Source organism: Boleophthalmus pectinirostris, mitochondrion, assembly GCF_026225935.1.
Source record: "Boleophthalmus pectinirostris mitochondrion, complete genome".
Classification (NCBI taxonomy): domain Eukaryota; kingdom Metazoa; phylum Chordata; class Actinopteri; order Gobiiformes; family Gobiidae; genus Boleophthalmus; species Boleophthalmus pectinirostris.
In genome coordinates, this window is record NC_016195.1 from 1 (window position 1) to 17111 (window position 17111).

Consider the following 17111-nt stretch of genomic DNA (forward strand, 5'->3'; position numbering starts at 1 on the left):
GCTAATGTAGCTTAACTAAAGCATAACACTGAAGATGTTAAGATGGGCCCTAGAAAGCCCCATAAGCACAAAAGCTTGGTCCTGACTTTACTGTCAGCTTTGATTTAATTTATACATGCAAGTATCTGCAACCCTGTGAGAATGCCCTACTTATTCCCTACCGGAATTAAGGAGCAGGTATTAGGCACAACCCCAAGTTAGCCCACAACACCTTGCTTAGCCACACCCCCAAGGGAACTCAGCAGTAGTAAACATTAAGCTATAAGTGAAAACTTGACTTAGTTAAAATCAAGAGGGCCGGTAAAACTCGTGCCAGCCACCGCGGTTATACGAGAGGCCCAAGTTGACAAACCAACGGCGTAAAAAGTGGTTAGTAAAATACCCAACTAAAGCCAAACACCTTCAAAGTTGTCATATGCTATCGAAGGCAGGAAGAACCCCCACGAAAGTGGCTTTAAACAATACAACTCCACGAAAGCCAGGAAACAAACTGGGATTAGATACCCCACTATGCCTGGCCCTAAACTCAAATCACATCTTACACCCTCATTTGCCAGGGAACTACGAGCTACAGCTTAAAACCCAAAGGACTTGGCGGTGCTTTAGACCCCCCTAGAGGAGCCTGTTCTAGAACCGATGACCCCCGTTAAACCTCACCCTCTCTTGTATTTTCCGCCTATATACCGCCGTCGTCAGCTTACCCTGTGAAGGGCCCAAAGTGAGCACAATTGGTAATACCTAAAACGCCAGGTCGAGGTGTAGCCAACGAGAGGGGAAGAAATGGGCTACATTCACTGCTACAGTGAATACGGATGATGGACTGAAACAAACATCTAAAGGAGGATTTAGCAGTAAGGGGTGAAATAGAGTGTCCCCCTGAAACTGGCCCTGAAGCGCGCACACACCGCCCGTCACTCTCCCCAAACAAATCATCTTAATAAATAAAAGCCTACAAAAACAAAGGGGAGGCAAGTCGTAACATGGTAAGTGTACCGGAAGGTGCACTTGGAAAAAACAGAGTGTAGCTTAAGTAGAATAGCATCTCCCTTACACTGAGAAGATTCCCGTGCAAATCGGGCCACACTGAACCAAAATCCTCCCAACAGCTAGCTCACCACCCCAAAATCAACAAACAAACATTAATTAAACCCAAAACCCCAAAACAACCAAACAAACCATTTTTCCCCCTTAGTATAGGTGATAGAAAAGGAACAAGACGCAATAGAAAAAGTACCGCAAGGGAAAGCTGAAAGAGAAATGAAACAACCCAGTAAAGAGAAAAAAAGCAGAGACTAACCCTCGTACCTTTTGCATCATGAATTAGCCAGAAACCTTCAAGCAAAGAGCACTTTAGTTTGAACCCCCGAAACTGAGCGAGCTACTCCAAGACTGCCTATTAGGGCTAACCCGTCTCTGTGGCAAAAGAGTGGGATGAGCTTAGAGTAGAGGTGACAGACCTAACGAGCCCAGTTATAGCTGGTTACCTACAAAATGAACAGAAGTTCAGCCTTTTATATTCTTTATTCAACACTGATTATACCCCAAACTGATACTAAGAAGATAAAAGAGTTATTCAAGGGGGGTACACCCCCCTTGAAAAAAGACACAACTTTTTAAGAAGGCTAAAGATCAAAAACCAAAAGGCAACATACCTTAGTAGGCCTAAAAGCAGCCACCCACACAGAAAGCGTTAAAGCTCAAGTACCCTGCCCCACCCCAAATACTGACACCCCTATCTTAAGCCCCTAACTTAATAGTAGGCCCTCTTATGCAAACATAAAAGAGACACTGCTAACATGAGTAATAAGGGGGCTAAGACCCCCTCCAAGGCACCTGCTTACATCAGAACGAACTCACACTGAAAATTAACGCCCCCAACCCAAGAGGGAAGTGAGAAAACTAATTTAACCCAGAAAACCCCCCAAAACCTCAGCGTTAACCCCACACAGGTGTGCCCAAGGAAAGACTAAAAGAAAAAGAAGGAACTCGGCAAACACTGGCCTCGCCTGTTTACCAAAAACATCGCCTCTTGCAATCAAATATATAAGAGGTCCCGCCTGCCCTGTGACTTGTTAGTTTAACGGCCGCGGTATTTTGACCGTGCGAAGGTAGCGTAATCACTTGTCTTTTAAATGGAGACCAGTATGAATGGCATAACGAGGGCCAAGCTGTCTCCTTTTTCTAGTCAATGAAATTGATCCCCCCGTGCAGAAGCGGGGATATTAACATAAGACGAGAAGACCCTATGGAGCTTTAGACAAAAGGCAGCCCATGTTAAAACCCCAGATAAATGGAAACAACAAGATGGTATCTGCCCTCCTGTCTTTGGTTGGGGCGACCGCGGGGAAACAAAAAACCCCCATGTGGAATAGGGATTATACCCTTAAAGCTAGAGCCACAGCTCTCACTAACAGAATATCTGACCAAAAAGATCCGGCTAAGCCGATCAACGGACCGAGTTACCCTAGGGATAACAGCGCAATCCCCTTTTAGAGCCCATATCGACAAGGGGGTTTACGACCTCGATGTTGGATCAGGACCCCCTAATGGTGCAGCCGCTATTAAGGGTTCGTTTGTTCAACGATTAAAGTCCTACGTGATCTGAGTTCAGACCGGAGAAATCCAGGTCAGTTTCTATCTATGCTGTGCTCTTTTCTAGTACGAAAGGACCGAAAAGAGAGGGCCCCTGCTCAAAGTAAGCCCTACCCCCACCCAATGAAATCAACTAAATTAGGTAATAGGGCACCCCTTCTTTTGCCAAAGAAAAAGGCAAGTTAAGGTGGCAGAGCCCGGAAAAATGCAAAAGACCTAAGCCCTTTAAACAGAGGTTCAAGTCCTCTCCTTAACTATGATATCCACAATCTTAACACACATCATTAACCCCCTTGCATACATTGTCCCTGTCCTACTAGCTGTTGCATTTCTTACACTATTAGAACGAAAAGTACTAGGATACATGCAACTACGAAAAGGCCCTAATGTAGTAGGCCCCTATGGCCTTCTTCAACCAATTGCAGATGGTGTTAAACTTTTTATCAAAGAACCTGTACGCCCTTCCACAGCCTCCCCATTCCTTTTCCTCTTAGCCCCCACACTAGCCCTTACCCTAGCACTAACCCTTTGAGCCCCTATACCTTTACCCCACCCCGTTACTGACTTAAACCTAAGCATCCTATTTATCCTCGCCCTCTCAAGCCTAGCAGTGTATTCTATCCTGGGTGCTGGATGAGCTTCTAATTCCAAATATGCCCTCATTGGAGCACTACGAGCAGTTGCACAGACAATTTCCTATGAAGTCAGCCTTGGACTAATTTTACTAAGCACAATCATCTTTACAGGAGGCTTTGCTCTACAAACATTTAACATCACACAAGAAAGCATCTGACTAGTATTCCCAGCCTGACCCCTAGCTGCAATATGATACATCTCAACCCTAGCAGAAACAAATCGAGCCCCATTTGACTTAACAGAAGGAGAATCTGAGCTTGTTTCAGGCTTCAATGTAGAATATGCAGGCGGCCCATTTGCCCTATTCTTCCTTGCAGAATATGCTAACATTCTCCTAATAAATACACTTTCTGCAACACTATTCCTAGGAGCCTCCCACCTTCCATACTACCCAGAAATTACAACAATTAACCTAATAACTAAAGCAGCCCTACTATCAGTCTTATTCCTATGAGTACGAGCCTCCTACCCCCGCTTCCGATATGATCAACTCATGCACCTCATTTGAAAAAACTTCCTCCCACTAACCTTAGCCCTTGTAATCTGACACCTTTCTCTCCCTGTAGCATTTGCAGGCTTACCCCCTCAACTCTAAAACAGGAGCCGTGCCTGAAATAAAGGACCACTTTGATAGAGTGAAAAATGAGGGTTAAAGTCCCTCCGCCTCCTTAGGAAGAAGGGACTTGAACCCAATCTGAAGAGATCAAAACTCTTAGTGCTTCCACTACACCACTTCCTAGTAAAGTCAGCTAAATAAGCTTTTGGGCCCATACCCCAAACATGTTGGTTAAACCCCTTCCTTTGCTAATGAACCCCTACATCACAGCCCTTCTCATCTTTGGGCTAGTTTTAGGCACTAGCATTACTGCCTCCAGCTCACACTGACTTCTAGCCTGAATAGGCTTAGAAATTAACACCCTAGCCATCATCCCCCTAATAGCCCAAAACCACCACCCCCGAGCAATTGAAGCAACTACTAAGTATTTTCTCACCCAGGCAACAGCCGCAGCTACCCTATTATTTGCAAGCATTACCAATGCCTGGCTTACAGGCCAGTGAGACATCACACTAATAACTCACCCTGTCCCCACAACTATGATTACCCTTGCCTTAGCCCTTAAACTTGGCTTAGCCCCTCTTCACACCTGATTACCAGAAGTCCTCCAAGGACTCACCCTGACCACAGGCCTAATTCTATCAACCTGACAAAAACTGGCCCCATTTGCCCTTCTCCTCCAAATACCCTGTCCTAACCAAGAACTTCTAATCATCCTAGGCCTAACATCCACATTAATTGGAGGGTGAGGAGGACTTAACCAAACACAACTACGAAAAATTCTAGCTTACTCTTCAATTGCCCACCTTGGCTGAATACTCCTTATTATTCAATTCGCCCCCTCCCTCACCCTTCTTGCCCTCCTAACATATTTAGTCATAACAACTGCAGCATTCTTAACTTTAAAAAATAATAAAGCAACAAACATCAATGCCTTGTCAACATCGTGGGCCAAAGCCCCCCTACTTACAGCTGCCACCCCCCTAGTTCTCCTTTCACTAGGAGGCCTTCCCCCAATAACAGGCTTCCTACCAAAATGACTTATTTTACAAGAACTGACAAAACAACAACTCCCTACAACAGCTGTAATTGCAGCTATAACTGCCCTATTAAGCCTTTACTTCTACCTACGCCTCTGCTATGCAATAACCTTAACAATACCCCCAAACAACACAGCCGGGACAAGCCTATGACGACTACCCCCCAATCAACCCTCCCTCCTCCTAGCCCTTTCCACCCCTGCAACAATCCTTCTTCTACCCCTATCCCCTGCAATTATAGCCCTTATAAACCTCTAAAGAGGCTTAGGATAACACTAGACCAAAGGCCTTCAAAGCCTTAAGCGGGAGTGAAAATCTCCCAGCCCCTGAATAAGACTTGCAGGACACTAACCCACATCTTCTGCATGCAAAACAGACACTTTAATTAAGCTAAAGCCTTTCTAGATGGGAAGGCCTCGATCCTACAAACTTTTAGTTAACAGCTAAACGCCCTAACCAGCGAGCATCCATCTACCTTTCCCCCGCCTGCTGGGGACAAAGGCGGGGGAAAGCCCCGGCAGACGTCAATCTGCATCTCAAGATTTGCAATCTTACATGTTTACACCCCAGGGCTTGGTAAAAAGAGGAGTCAAACCTCTGTTTATGGGGCTACAACCCACCACTTAAACACTCAGCCATTTTACCTGTGGCAATCACACGCTGATTCTTTTCGACTAATCACAAAGACATTGGCACCCTGTATCTAGTATTTGGTGCCTGAGCCGGGATAGTGGGCACAGCTCTGAGCCTTTTAATCCGTGCCGAACTTAGTCAACCGGGTGCTCTCCTGGGTGATGACCAGATCTACAATGTAATTGTTACAGCTCATGCCTTTGTAATAATTTTCTTTATAGTAATACCTGTCATGATTGGAGGATTTGGAAACTGACTAGTACCTCTAATGATTGGAGCCCCCGACATGGCCTTTCCTCGAATAAATAACATGAGCTTTTGACTACTCCCTCCCTCATTCCTTCTTCTCCTTGCATCTTCAGGGGTAGAAGCTGGAGCAGGAACTGGATGAACAGTATATCCCCCACTTGCAGGAAACCTAGCCCACGCAGGTGCTTCTGTAGACCTCACTATTTTCTCCCTCCACTTAGCTGGAGTTTCTTCAATTCTTGGAGCCATCAACTTTATTACAACAATTTTAAACATAAAACCCCCTGCTATTTCACAATACCAAACTCCCCTATTTGTATGAGCTGTCCTGATTACAGCTGTACTTCTACTTCTATCCTTACCAGTACTAGCTGCTGGCATTACAATGCTTTTAACAGACCGAAACTTAAACACAACCTTCTTTGATCCTGCAGGAGGAGGAGACCCCATTCTCTACCAACACCTGTTCTGATTCTTTGGGCATCCAGAAGTATACATTCTTATCCTCCCAGGCTTTGGCATGATCTCCCACATTGTTGCCTATTATGCAGGTAAAAAAGAACCATTTGGCTATATGGGCATAGTGTGGGCTATAATGGCCATTGGACTACTAGGATTCATTGTCTGAGCCCACCATATGTTTACTGTTGGAATGGATGTTGATACACGAGCATACTTCACCTCTGCTACAATAATTATCGCCATCCCAACAGGGGTAAAAGTATTTAGCTGACTAGCAACCTTACATGGGGGTGCAATCAAATGAGAGACTCCACTTCTTTGGTCCCTGGGGTTTATTTTCCTGTTTACTGTAGGAGGCCTCACAGGCATCGTGCTAGCTAATTCTTCACTAGACATCATACTACACGATACTTATTATGTAGTAGCCCACTTCCACTATGTACTATCCATGGGGGCCGTCTTTGCCATCATAGCCGGCTTTGTTCACTGATTCCCCCTTCTTTCAGGCTACACTCTTCATGACACATGATCAAAAATCCACTTTGGTGTAATATTTGTAGGAGTAAACCTGACTTTCTTCCCCCAACACTTCCTCGGCCTGGCTGGAATGCCCCGACGATACTCTGACTACCCAGATGCCTACACACTATGAAACACAGTCTCTTCCCTAGGCTCCCTAATCTCCCTAACTGCTGTTATTTTATTCTTGTTTATCATCTGAGAAGCTTTTGCTGCTAAACGAGTAGTCTCTTCTGTTGAACTAACAGCAACAAATATTGAATGAATGCATGGCTGCCCACCTCCTTACCACACATTTGAAGAACCTGCATTTGTTCAAGTTCAAGCCAACCACTAACGAGAAAGGAAGGACTCGAACCTCCATAAACCGGTTTCAAGCCGGACACATAACCTCTCTGTCACTTTCTTAATAAGATACTAGTATAGAAGATAATACATTGCTTTGTCAGGGCAAAATCGTGGGTTAAATCCCCACGTATCTTACTTAATGGCACATCCCTCACAACTAGGATTTCAAGATGCAGCATCACCAGTTATAGAAGAGCTTCTTCACTTTCATGACCACGCCCTGATAATTGTATTCCTTATCAGCACTCTTGTTCTTTACATTATTGTGGCAATAGTTTCAACTAAGCTCACAAACATGTACATTCTAGACTCCCAAGAAATCGAAATTATTTGAACTATCCTCCCAGCCATTATCCTCATTCTCATTGCTCTCCCATCCCTGCGGATTCTGTACCTAATAGATGAAGTAACCAACCCCCACCTCACAGTCAAAGCAATTGGACACCAATGATACTGAAGCTATGAGTACACTGACTACCAAGAAATTGCATTTGACTCCTATATAGTCCCAACCCAAGACTTAACTCCCGGACAATTCCGACTTTTAGAAGTTGATCACCGCATGGTTGTTCCAACTGAAGCCCCTGTTCGAGTCCTAGTAACTGCAGAAGATGTACTCCACTCATGAGCTGTTCCTGCCCTGGGGGTAAAAATGGATGCCGTCCCAGGACGATTAAACCAAACAGCTTTTATTGCCTCACGCCCAGGGGTTTTCTACGGCCAATGCTCAGAGATTTGTGGTGCAAACCACAGCTTTATACCTATTGTGGTTGAAGCAGTCCCCCTAAACTTCTTCCAAGACTGATCCACCCTAATACTTGAAGACGCCTCACTAAGAAGCTAAACTGGGCCCACAGCGTCAGCCTTTTAAGCTGAAGATTGGTGCCTCCCAACCACCCTTAGTGACATGCCTCAACTAGACCCCTCCCCATGGTTTGCCCTCTTAGTTTTCTCATGACTTGTCTTTACCACAATTGCTATCCCAAAAACACTCAACCATGAATTCCCAAATGAACCTGCCCCCCAAACCACACAAACAGATAAAACCACTCACTGAACCTGATCATGATAGCAACCAGCCTTTTTGACCAATTTATTAGCCCTGTACTATTAGGCATTCCTTTGATTGCCCTTGCTTTTGTTTTACCATGACTTCTCTTCCCTGCCCCTGCCAACCGATGAATCACTAACCGCATGTTAACTCTGCAAAACTCTTTCATTAGTAACTTCACAGCCCAACTACTAAAACCCCTTAATACAGGGGGCCATAAATGAGCCCTTATCTTTGCTGCTCTAATACTATTCTTAATATCTCTTAATATACTAGGACTCCTACCCTACACTTTTACACCAACAGCTCAACTATCTGTTAATCTAGGCCTGGCAGTCCCCCTTTGACTTGCTACTGTCCTGATTGGAATGCGAAACCAACCCACAAAATCCCTAGCCCACTTTCTTCCAGAAGGTACCCCTATCCCACTTATTCCAGTACTTATTATCATTGAAACTATTAGTCTTTTTATTCGCCCTGTAGCCCTGGGGGTACGGCTTACAGCCAACCTAACAGCAGGCCACTTACTTATGCACCTAATCTCCACAGCAGCTTACTCCCTCCTATGCATTATACCCACTGTAGCAATTCTAACATCCATTGTTCTAGTTATACTCACAGTCCTAGAAATTGCTGTAGCTATAATCCAGGCTTATGTATTTGTCCTCCTTTTAAGCCTTTACCTCCAAGAAAACGTTTAATGGCCCACCAAGCACATGCATACCACATAGTAGACCCCAGCCCATGACCCCTGACAGGAGCAGTTGCTGCACTTCTAATAACCTCTGGACTAGCTATCTGATTCCACTACAACAAAATATCCCTAATAGCAATTGGGATAGTCCTCCTCCTATTAACTATGTACCAATGATGACGAGACATTGTCCGAGAAGGCACATACCAAGGACATCATACCCCTCCTGTTCAAAAAGGCCTGCGATATGGTATAATCCTTTTTATTACCTCAGAAGTCTTCTTTTTCCTAGGTTTTTTCTGAGCCTTCTTCCATTCAAGCTTAGCTCCCACCCCAGAAATTGGTGGCTGCTGACCACCCACAGGTATTACCCCCTTAGACCCCTTTGGTGTACCCCTCCTAAACACAGCCGTTCTCCTAGCTTCTGGTGTCACAGTAACATGAGCTCACCACAGCATCATAGAGGGTGAACGAAAACAAGCCATTCAATCTTTAGCACTAACTATTCTTCTAGGGTGCTACTTCACATTCCTCCAAGCCATGGAATACTATGAAGCCCCATTCACAATTGCTGATGGTGTATATGGCTCAACCTTCTTTGTAGCCACAGGATTCCACGGATTACACGTCATTGTTGGTACAACATTTTTAGCAGTTTGTCTACTTCGCCAACTTAACTACCACTTTACAGTTGAACACCACTTTGGGTTTGAAGCAGCAGCCTGATACTGACACTTTGTTGACGTAGTCTGACTATTCCTCTATATCTCTATCTACTGATGAGGCTCATATCTTTCTAGTACTAATGTTAGTATAAGTGACTTCCAATCACCTGGTCTTGGTTAAAATCCAAGGAAAGATAATGAATCTTATTTCTACTGTAATCTTCATTACCACTGCCCTCTCAATAGTACTAGCAGTTGTTTCCTTCTGACTCCCTCTAATCACCCCTGATCAGGAAAAACTATCCCCCTATGAATGTGGGTTTGACCCCCTTGGATCTGCCCGCCTTCCTTTCTCAATGCGATTCTTCCTAGTAGCCATCTTATTTCTACTGTTTGACCTAGAAATTGCCCTACTCCTTCCCCTTCCCTGAGGGGACCAACTCCCAAACCCCCTAACCACCTTTTTCTGAGCTGCCCTTGTACTAGTCCTACTTACCCTTGGTCTCATCTATGAGTGACTACAAGGGGGCCTCGAATGAGCTGAATAGGTAATTATTTTAATTAAAATATTTGATTTCGGCTCAAAAGCTCGTGGTTAAAGTCCACAATTACCTAATGACCCCGACACACTTCACTTTCTCAACAGCTTTTATTTTAGGCCTAGCAGGCCTTGCATTTCATCGAACTCACCTGCTATCTGCCCTCCTCTGCCTTGAAGGCATGATGCTCTCACTCTTCCTTGCCCTCTCCCTTTGAACCCTTGAACTCAATGCAACAAGCTTTTCAGCTTCTCCCATACTTCTTCTTGCATTTTCTGCTTGTGAAGCAAGTGCAGGCCTTGCCTTACTAGTTGCTACAGCCCGAACACATGGAACCGACCACCTACAAAGCCTCAACCTCTTACAATGCTAAAAATCCTACTCCCAACAATTATGCTCATCCCTACCACTTGACTTACCCCTACAAAACTAGTGTGACCCACAGCTCTTGCTCATAGTCTAATTATTGCAATCTTAAGCATATCATGACTATACTACCCCCATATAACTGGCTGAAACTCTATTAACCACTTCATAGCCCTCGACCCCTTATCAACACCCCTCCTTGTCCTAACCTGCTGACTTCTCCCCCTGATAATCCTAGCAAGCCAAAATCACATGTCAACTGAACCAACCAACCGCCAACGAATATACATTACCCTACTCACCTCACTTCAAATCTTCCTTATCATAGCCTTCTCTGCAACCGAAGTACTCCTATTTTATGTTATGTTTGAAGCCACCCTAGTGCCAACTCTAATTCTCATCACCCGTTGAGGAAACCAAACAGAACGCCTGAATGCTGGAACATACTTTTTATTTTATACTCTTGCAGGATCACTTCCCCTCCTAGTTGCCCTACTCCTACTACAAAATGCCACAGGTACCCTCTCTCTTCTCACCCTCCAATACACCCCTGCCTTCCCCATGGCTTCAGCTGCTGATAAGATCTGATGAGCAGGCTGCCTACTTGCTTTCCTTGTAAAAATACCACTCTATGGCATACACCTGTGACTGCCCAAAGCCCATGTAGAAGCCCCAATTGCAGGCTCAATAGTACTGGCTGCTGTCCTTCTAAAACTTGGGGGCTATGGCATAATGCGCATAATAATTGTACTAGAGCCCCTAACCAAAGAATTAAGCTACCCCTTCATTATCCTGGCCCTCTGAGGAGTTGTAATAACAGGCTCCATCTGCCTACGACAAACTGACCTAAAGTCACTAATTGCCTACTCCTCTGTTGGACATATAGGTCTTGTAGCTGGGGGTATTTTAATCCAAACACCTTGAGGATTCACGGGAGCCCTTATTCTAATAATTGCCCATGGATTGACCTCCTCTGCCCTTTTCTGTCTTGCAAACACCAATTATGAACGCACCCACACCCGAACAATAGTTCTAGCCCGAGGAATACAAATGATTCTACCACTAATAGCCTCCTGATGATTCATTGCCAGCCTAGCAAACCTGGCCCTTCCACCTCTCCCTAACCTTATAGGTGAACTGATAATCATCACCTCCCTATTCAACTGATCCTGAGCCACAATTGCACTTACAGGGGCTGGGACACTAATTACAGCTGGATACTCACTCTACATATTCCTAATAACACAACGAGGCCCTGTCCCCCAACACATTATTGCCCTCGACCCCTCCCACACCCGAGAACACCTTCTCCTAGCACTCCACTTACTACCCCTTATCCTACTAATTGCAAAACCAGAGCTAATTTGAGGATGAACCTCATGTAGACATAGTTTAACAAAAATATTAGATTGTGATTCTAAAGACAGAGGTTAAAACCCCCTTGTCCACCGAGAGAGGCTTGCCAGCAACAAAGACTGCTAATCCTTGTGCCCTCGGTTGAATTCCGAAGCTCCCTCGACTGCTTTCAAAGGATAACAGCTCATCCGTTGGTCTTAGGAACCAAAAACTCTTGGTGCAAATCCAAGTGAAAGCTATGCACCCCACCCCTCTAATAATATCCACAAGCCTCATTATTATTTTTACCCTACTTTTCTACCCCTTACTCACAACACTTTCCCCAACTCCAAAACCCCAAAATTGAGCCATTAAACAAGTCAAAACAGCTGTTAAACTAGCATTTTTTGTTAGCCTTCTCCCCTTATTCCTATTCATCTCTGAAGGTGCAGAAATCATTACCACCAACTGAACCTGAATAAATACCCTATTATTTGATGTAAACATTAGCCTAAAATTTGACTTTTACTCACTTATCTTTACCCCTGTTGCCCTCTATGTAACCTGGTCCATCCTAGAGTTTGCCTCCTGATACATACATGCTGACCCAAACATAAACCGATTTTTTAAATACCTTCTAACCTTCCTTATTGCCATAATCATTTTAGTTACAGCCAACAACATATTCCAAATTTTCATTGGATGAGAAGGTGTAGGCATCATATCTTTTCTTCTCATCGGGTGATGATATGGTCGAGCAGACGCAAACACTGCTGCGCTCCAAGCAGTACTATATAACCGAGTCGGAGACATTGGACTAATCTTCGCAATAGCCTGAATGGCCACAAACCTAAACTCATGAGAACTTCAACAAATTTTTTCTACCCCCCACAACCTTGACCTCACCTTTCCCCTCTTGGGCCTTATCATTGCTGCAACTGGCAAATCTGCTCAATTTGGCCTCCACCCGTGACTTCCCTCTGCTATAGAGGGTCCCACCCCGGTATCTGCCCTACTGCACTCAAGCACAATAGTGGTTGCTGGGATTTTTCTACTCATCCGAACAAGCCCCTTAATAGAAAACTACCCAATAATCTTAACAACATGCTTATGCCTAGGCGCCCTAACAACCCTTTTTACAGCAACATGCGCCCTCACCCAAAATGACATTAAAAAAATTGTTGCATTCTCAACCTCAAGTCAGCTAGGTCTAATAATAGTTACCATCGGCCTAGGCCAACCTCAACTTGCCTTCCTACACATTTGCACCCATGCCTTCTTTAAAGCCATACTATTTCTCTGCTCTGGTTCCCTAATCCATAGCCTAAATGACGAACAAGACATTCGCAAAATAGGAGGAATACACCACCTTGCCCCGTTTACCTCCTCCTGCTTAACAATTGGCAGCCTTGCCTTAACAGGCACTCCCTTCTTGGCAGGGTTTTTCTCTAAAGATGCAATCATTGAAGCCCTAAACACATCCCACCTTAATGCCTGAGCCCTTGTCTTAACTCTCATTGCCACCTCCTTCACTGCCATCTATAGTCTTCGTGTAGTTTTCTTTGTAACCATGGGCCACCCACGATTCAACACACTATCCCCTATTAATGAAAATGACCCTGCAGTAATCAACCCAATCAAACGACTTGCCTGAGGCAGCATTGTGGCCGGCCTATTTATTACTGCCAACATTATCCTCCCTAAAACCCCAGTAATAACAATACCACCCCTTCTAAAACTAGCAGCCCTGCTAGTCACAATCACTGGCCTTCTTATTGCACTAGAGCTGGCTAACCTAACAACCAAACAGTACAAACCAACCCCCACCCTAACAACCCACCACTTCTCCAACATGCTTGGATTCTTCCCAGCTGTTATTCACCGCCTCCCCCCTAAAATAAACCTAATCTTAGGACAATACATTGCCTCTCAAATAGTGGACCAAACATGACTAGAAAAAGTCGGACCCAAAGCTGTCTTCTCAACCAATCTCCCCTTAATTACAACAACAAGCAATGCTCAACAAGGAATAGTAAAAACCTTCCTAGCCCTTTTCTTCCTAACATTCACCCTGGCCCTTCTACTATTAACCCTTTAGACAGCCCGAAGAGCCCCCCGACTTAGCCCACGACAAACCTCTAACACAACAAAAAGAGTTAAAAGAAGCACTCATGCACTCAGTACTAGCATCAAGCCCCCTGAAGAATACATAACAGCAACCCCTCCAACATCTGCCCGTAATAAAGAAAACTCCGCCCCTTCATCAACTGTTAACCACAAACCCCCAAATCACCCATCTCAAAAAAAGCTAGCCCCAACAACCACCCCTACAAGATAGCCCATTACATTCACAGCAACCGACCGACTACCTAAAGTCTCAGGAAATGGCTCAGCAGCCAAAGCAGCAGAATAAGCAAACACGACCAACATCCCTCCCAAGTAAATTAAAAACAACACCAATGACAAAAAGGGAGCCCCATGCCCCATTAACATTCCACACCCCATGCCTGAAACAACAACCAACCCCAAGGCCCCAAAATATGGAGAAGGGTTTGAAGCAACCACCACCACACCCAGCACAAGACCTAACATAAAAACACACATAATATAAACCATCATTCCTGCCAGGATTTTAACCAGGACCAATGACTTGAAAAACCACCGTTGTTATTCAACTACAGGAAACTCTAATGACTAGCCTACGAAAAACCCACCCACTATTAAAAATCGCAAATGACGCACTTGTAGACCTCCCAGCCCCATCAAACATTTCTGCATGATGAAATTTTGGTTCCCTCTTAGGATTGTGCCTTATTATCCAAATTGTTACTGGCCTATTCCTTGCAATACACTATACCGCTGATATTTCCTCTGCTTTCTCATCTGTAGCCCACATCTGTCGAGATGTAAACTACGGATGACTAATCCGAAACCTACATGCCAATGGAGCTTCCTTCTTCTTCATCTGCATCTACCTTCATGTGGGCCGAGGACTTTACTACGGCTCATACCTTTATATGGAAACATGAAACATTGGTGTTATTCTACTTCTTTTAGTAATAATAACTGCATTTGTAGGTTACGTCCTACCATGAGGACAAATATCCTTCTGAGGAGCTACAGTAATTACTAACCTCTTATCTGCTGTCCCATATGTGGGCAACACCCTAGTTCAATGAATCTGAGGAGGTTTCTCAGTTGACAATGCTACCCTAACCCGGTTCTTTGCCTTCCACTTTCTTTTCCCTTTTGTTATCCTTGCTGTTACAGTTCTCCATCTTCTATTTCTTCATGAAACAGGATCCAACAACCCCCTGGGTTTAAACTCAGATGCAGACAAAATTCCATTCCACCCATACTTCTCATACAAAGACCTCCTAGGCTTCGCCATCATACTCACTGCCCTGACATCCCTAGCACTATTTGCCCCTAATTACTTAGGAGACCCAGACAATTTTACACCTGCCAACCCACTTGTAACACCCCCTCATATCAAGCCAGAGTGATACTTCCTATTCGCCTATGCCATCCTTCGGTCTATTCCTAACAAACTTGGAGGAGTCCTTGCCTTACTTGCCTCTATCTTAGTCCTTATAGTAGTCCCCTTCCTTCACACATCAAAACAACGAGGTTTAACATTCCGACCCCTATCCCAATTCCTATTTTGAACCCTTGTAGCAGATGTAATTATTCTTACATGAATTGGAGGAATGCCTGTAGAACACCCTTATATTATCATTGGACAAATTGCATCCTTCCTCTACTTTTTTATCTTCCTCTGCCTTTTCCCAATAGCAGGGCTGATAGAAAACAAACTTCTTCAAACAGCTTGCAGCTGTAGCTCAGTGTTAGAGCGCCGGTCTTGTAAACCGGCCGCCGGAGGTTAAAATCCTCCCTACTGCTTCAAAGAAGGGAGATTTTAACTCCCACCCCTAGCTCCCAAAGCTAGCATTCTAAATTTAACTATTCTTTGATTACATATATGTAATTTCCCCATATATTTATATCGAACATATACTGTATGTTAAATAAACAAATATATGTATTATCCCCATTAATTTACTTTGACCATTCATTCATCAAATGTCTTTCAAGGTATAACAAAATACATTTAAAGAAGGAACACATAACTGCATACTACAATTTATATTCAATTATAATATGACATAAAACTCTTAAATAACAATAAAATTACTAACCCATTCAAACAAGTCTCCCATAATATTATTTAACAAAGTTAGCCCCAAATGAAGTTAATCAAACCTGCTTTAGTTGCATCTGGAATGTTTAACACATCTAGATCACTATTTCAAGAACATTGATTGATAAGTCGATCCCCATTCTTTCCACTCAGCAGATCCTTGGTCAGTTGGTGGTAAGACTAAAAAGACCGTGACCCCACATGCGAGCATTCATCCTAAAGGACATGGTTATTTTTTTTTGTCCTCCTTTCATTTGGCATTTCACAGTGCAGCGCTAAGGTATGCTGACAAGGTAGTACATTTACTTTGCTTTAAACCAGTTTAATTAATGTTAAAAAACTTGTATTAGAAGAATTGCATAACTGATATCATGAGCATAAATAGTTAAATTTTCCCCAAACATATCTAACACGTACCCCCTTCGGCACCTGCAAGTTTTTTTGGGTAAACCCCCCCTACCCCCCCTTCACTCGTAAACTCTTATTTATCCTGAAAACCCCCCCGGAAACAGGAAAGTCTCGAGCAAGGGCCACATGCCCAAAGTTGTGTCAAATATATTACAATAATTCACTTATTAATATACAAAATAAAAGCACCCAACCCTTACTTAGCCCTAACACATCTCACCCTTTCCTAGACAGGAAAGTCTCGAGCAAGGGCCACATGCCCAAAGTTGTGTCAAATATATTACAATAATTCACTTATTAATATACAAAATAAAAGCACCCAACCCTTACTTAGCCCTAACACATCTCACCCTTTCCTAGACAGGAAAGTCTCGAGCAAGGGCCACATGCCCAAAGTTGTGTCAAATATATTACAATAATTCACTTATTAATATACAAAATAAAAGCACCCAACCCTTACTTAGCCCTAACACATCTCACCCTTTCCTAGACAGGAAAGTCTCGAGCAAGGGCCACATGCCCAAAGTTGTGTCAAATATATTACAATAATTCACTTATTAATATACAAAATAAAAGCACCCAACCCTTACTTAGCCCTAACACATCTCACCCTTTCCTAGACAGGAAAGTCTCGAGCAAGGGCCACATGCCCAAAGTTGTGTCAAATATATTACAATAATTCACTTATTAATATACAAAATAAAAGCACCCAACCCTTACTTAGCCCTAACACATCTCACCCTTTCCTAGACAGGAAAGTCTCGAGCAAGGGCCACATGCCCAGAGTTGTGTCAAATATATTATTATGATACTTACT

At 43.8% G+C, this 17111-nt stretch overlaps 13 protein-coding genes and 24 non-coding genes across 37 annotated transcripts, besides 2 other annotated features; 28 read left to right on the forward strand and 9 right to left on the reverse strand. All coding sequences in view use genetic code 2, as the record gives it.

Moving 5' to 3' along the window:
- On the forward strand, positions 1–68 carry KEH30_t01. Its single transcript has one exon. It is a non-coding gene; the product is annotated as a tRNA-Phe (tRNA).
- On the forward strand, positions 69–1015 carry KEH30_r02. Its single transcript has one exon. It is a non-coding gene; the product is annotated as a 12S ribosomal RNA (ribosomal RNA).
- On the forward strand, positions 1016–1087 carry KEH30_t02. Its single transcript has one exon. It is a non-coding gene; the product is annotated as a tRNA-Val (tRNA).
- Positions 1088–2773, forward strand: KEH30_r01. Its single transcript has one exon. It is a non-coding gene; the product is annotated as a 16S ribosomal RNA (ribosomal RNA).
- On the forward strand, positions 2774–2848 carry KEH30_t03. Its single transcript has one exon. It is a non-coding gene; the product is annotated as a tRNA-Leu (tRNA).
- ND1 (NADH dehydrogenase subunit 1) lies at positions 2849–3823 on the forward strand. Its single transcript has one exon. The coding sequence runs from the start codon at positions 2849–2851 to the stop codon at positions 3821–3823; it is 975 nt and encodes a 324-aa protein (YP_004935131.1).
- Positions 3824–3827: 4 nt separating this feature from the next.
- Positions 3828–3897, forward strand: KEH30_t04. Its single transcript has one exon. It is a non-coding gene; the product is annotated as a tRNA-Ile (tRNA).
- On the reverse strand, positions 3897–3967 carry KEH30_t05. The gene has a single exon. It is a non-coding gene; the product is annotated as a tRNA-Gln (tRNA).
- On the forward strand, positions 3967–4035 carry KEH30_t06. Its single transcript has one exon. It is a non-coding gene; the product is annotated as a tRNA-Met (tRNA).
- On the forward strand, positions 4036–5082 carry ND2 (NADH dehydrogenase subunit 2). The gene has a single exon. The coding sequence runs from the start codon at positions 4036–4038 to the stop codon at positions 5080–5082; it is 1047 nt and encodes a 348-aa protein (YP_004935132.1).
- Positions 5083–5153, forward strand: KEH30_t07. The gene has a single exon. It is a non-coding gene; the product is annotated as a tRNA-Trp (tRNA).
- A 2-nt stretch (positions 5154–5155) lies between these two features.
- Positions 5156–5224, reverse strand: KEH30_t08. Its single transcript has one exon. It is a non-coding gene; the product is annotated as a tRNA-Ala (tRNA).
- Position 5225: 1 nt separating this feature from the next.
- Positions 5226–5298, reverse strand: KEH30_t09. The gene has a single exon. It is a non-coding gene; the product is annotated as a tRNA-Asn (tRNA).
- Positions 5299–5333: an origin of replication.
- Positions 5334–5398, reverse strand: KEH30_t10. Its single transcript has one exon. It is a non-coding gene; the product is annotated as a tRNA-Cys (tRNA).
- On the reverse strand, positions 5399–5469 carry KEH30_t11. Its single transcript has one exon. It is a non-coding gene; the product is annotated as a tRNA-Tyr (tRNA).
- A 1-nt stretch (position 5470) lies between these two features.
- COX1 (cytochrome c oxidase subunit I) lies at positions 5471–7024 on the forward strand. The gene has a single exon. The coding sequence runs from the start codon at positions 5471–5473 to the stop codon at positions 7022–7024; it is 1554 nt and encodes a 517-aa protein (YP_004935133.1).
- KEH30_t12 lies at positions 7025–7095 on the reverse strand. Its single transcript has one exon. It is a non-coding gene; the product is annotated as a tRNA-Ser (tRNA).
- Positions 7096–7098: 3 nt separating this feature from the next.
- KEH30_t13 lies at positions 7099–7170 on the forward strand. Its single transcript has one exon. It is a non-coding gene; the product is annotated as a tRNA-Asp (tRNA).
- A 4-nt stretch (positions 7171–7174) lies between these two features.
- Positions 7175–7865, forward strand: COX2 (cytochrome c oxidase subunit II). The gene has a single exon. A coding segment is annotated over exon 1 (691 nt).
- On the forward strand, positions 7866–7941 carry KEH30_t14. The gene has a single exon. It is a non-coding gene; the product is annotated as a tRNA-Lys (tRNA).
- Position 7942: 1 nt separating this feature from the next.
- ATP8 (ATP synthase F0 subunit 8) lies at positions 7943–8107 on the forward strand. Its single transcript has one exon. The coding sequence runs from the start codon at positions 7943–7945 to the stop codon at positions 8105–8107; it is 165 nt and encodes a 54-aa protein (YP_004935135.1).
- ATP6 (ATP synthase F0 subunit 6) lies at positions 8104–8787 on the forward strand. The gene has a single exon. It carries the CDS (start codon positions 8104–8106, stop codon positions 8785–8787), a length of 684 nt encoding a protein of 227 aa, YP_004935136.1.
- On the forward strand, positions 8787–9570 carry COX3 (cytochrome c oxidase subunit III). Its single transcript has one exon. A coding segment is annotated over exon 1 (784 nt).
- On the forward strand, positions 9571–9642 carry KEH30_t15. Its single transcript has one exon. It is a non-coding gene; the product is annotated as a tRNA-Gly (tRNA).
- ND3 (NADH dehydrogenase subunit 3) lies at positions 9643–9991 on the forward strand. Its single transcript has one exon. A coding segment is annotated over exon 1 (349 nt).
- On the forward strand, positions 9992–10060 carry KEH30_t16. The gene has a single exon. It is a non-coding gene; the product is annotated as a tRNA-Arg (tRNA).
- Positions 10061–10357, forward strand: ND4L (NADH dehydrogenase subunit 4L). The gene has a single exon. It carries the CDS (start codon positions 10061–10063, stop codon positions 10355–10357), a length of 297 nt encoding a protein of 98 aa, YP_004935139.1.
- Positions 10351–11731, forward strand: ND4 (NADH dehydrogenase subunit 4). The gene has a single exon. A coding segment is annotated over exon 1 (1381 nt).
- On the forward strand, positions 11732–11800 carry KEH30_t17. The gene has a single exon. It is a non-coding gene; the product is annotated as a tRNA-His (tRNA).
- KEH30_t18 lies at positions 11801–11874 on the forward strand. The gene has a single exon. It is a non-coding gene; the product is annotated as a tRNA-Ser (tRNA).
- On the forward strand, positions 11872–11944 carry KEH30_t19. Its single transcript has one exon. It is a non-coding gene; the product is annotated as a tRNA-Leu (tRNA).
- Positions 11945–13783, forward strand: ND5 (NADH dehydrogenase subunit 5). Its single transcript has one exon. It carries the CDS (start codon positions 11945–11947, stop codon positions 13781–13783), a length of 1839 nt encoding a protein of 612 aa, YP_004935141.1.
- Positions 13780–14301, reverse strand: ND6 (NADH dehydrogenase subunit 6). The gene has a single exon. The coding sequence runs from the start codon at positions 14299–14301 to the stop codon at positions 13780–13782; it is 522 nt and encodes a 173-aa protein (YP_004935142.1).
- On the reverse strand, positions 14302–14370 carry KEH30_t20. Its single transcript has one exon. It is a non-coding gene; the product is annotated as a tRNA-Glu (tRNA).
- Positions 14371–14375: 5 nt separating this feature from the next.
- CYTB (cytochrome b) lies at positions 14376–15516 on the forward strand. Its single transcript has one exon. A coding segment is annotated over exon 1 (1141 nt).
- KEH30_t21 lies at positions 15517–15588 on the forward strand. Its single transcript has one exon. It is a non-coding gene; the product is annotated as a tRNA-Thr (tRNA).
- On the reverse strand, positions 15589–15658 carry KEH30_t22. Its single transcript has one exon. It is a non-coding gene; the product is annotated as a tRNA-Pro (tRNA).
- Positions 15659–17111: a D loop.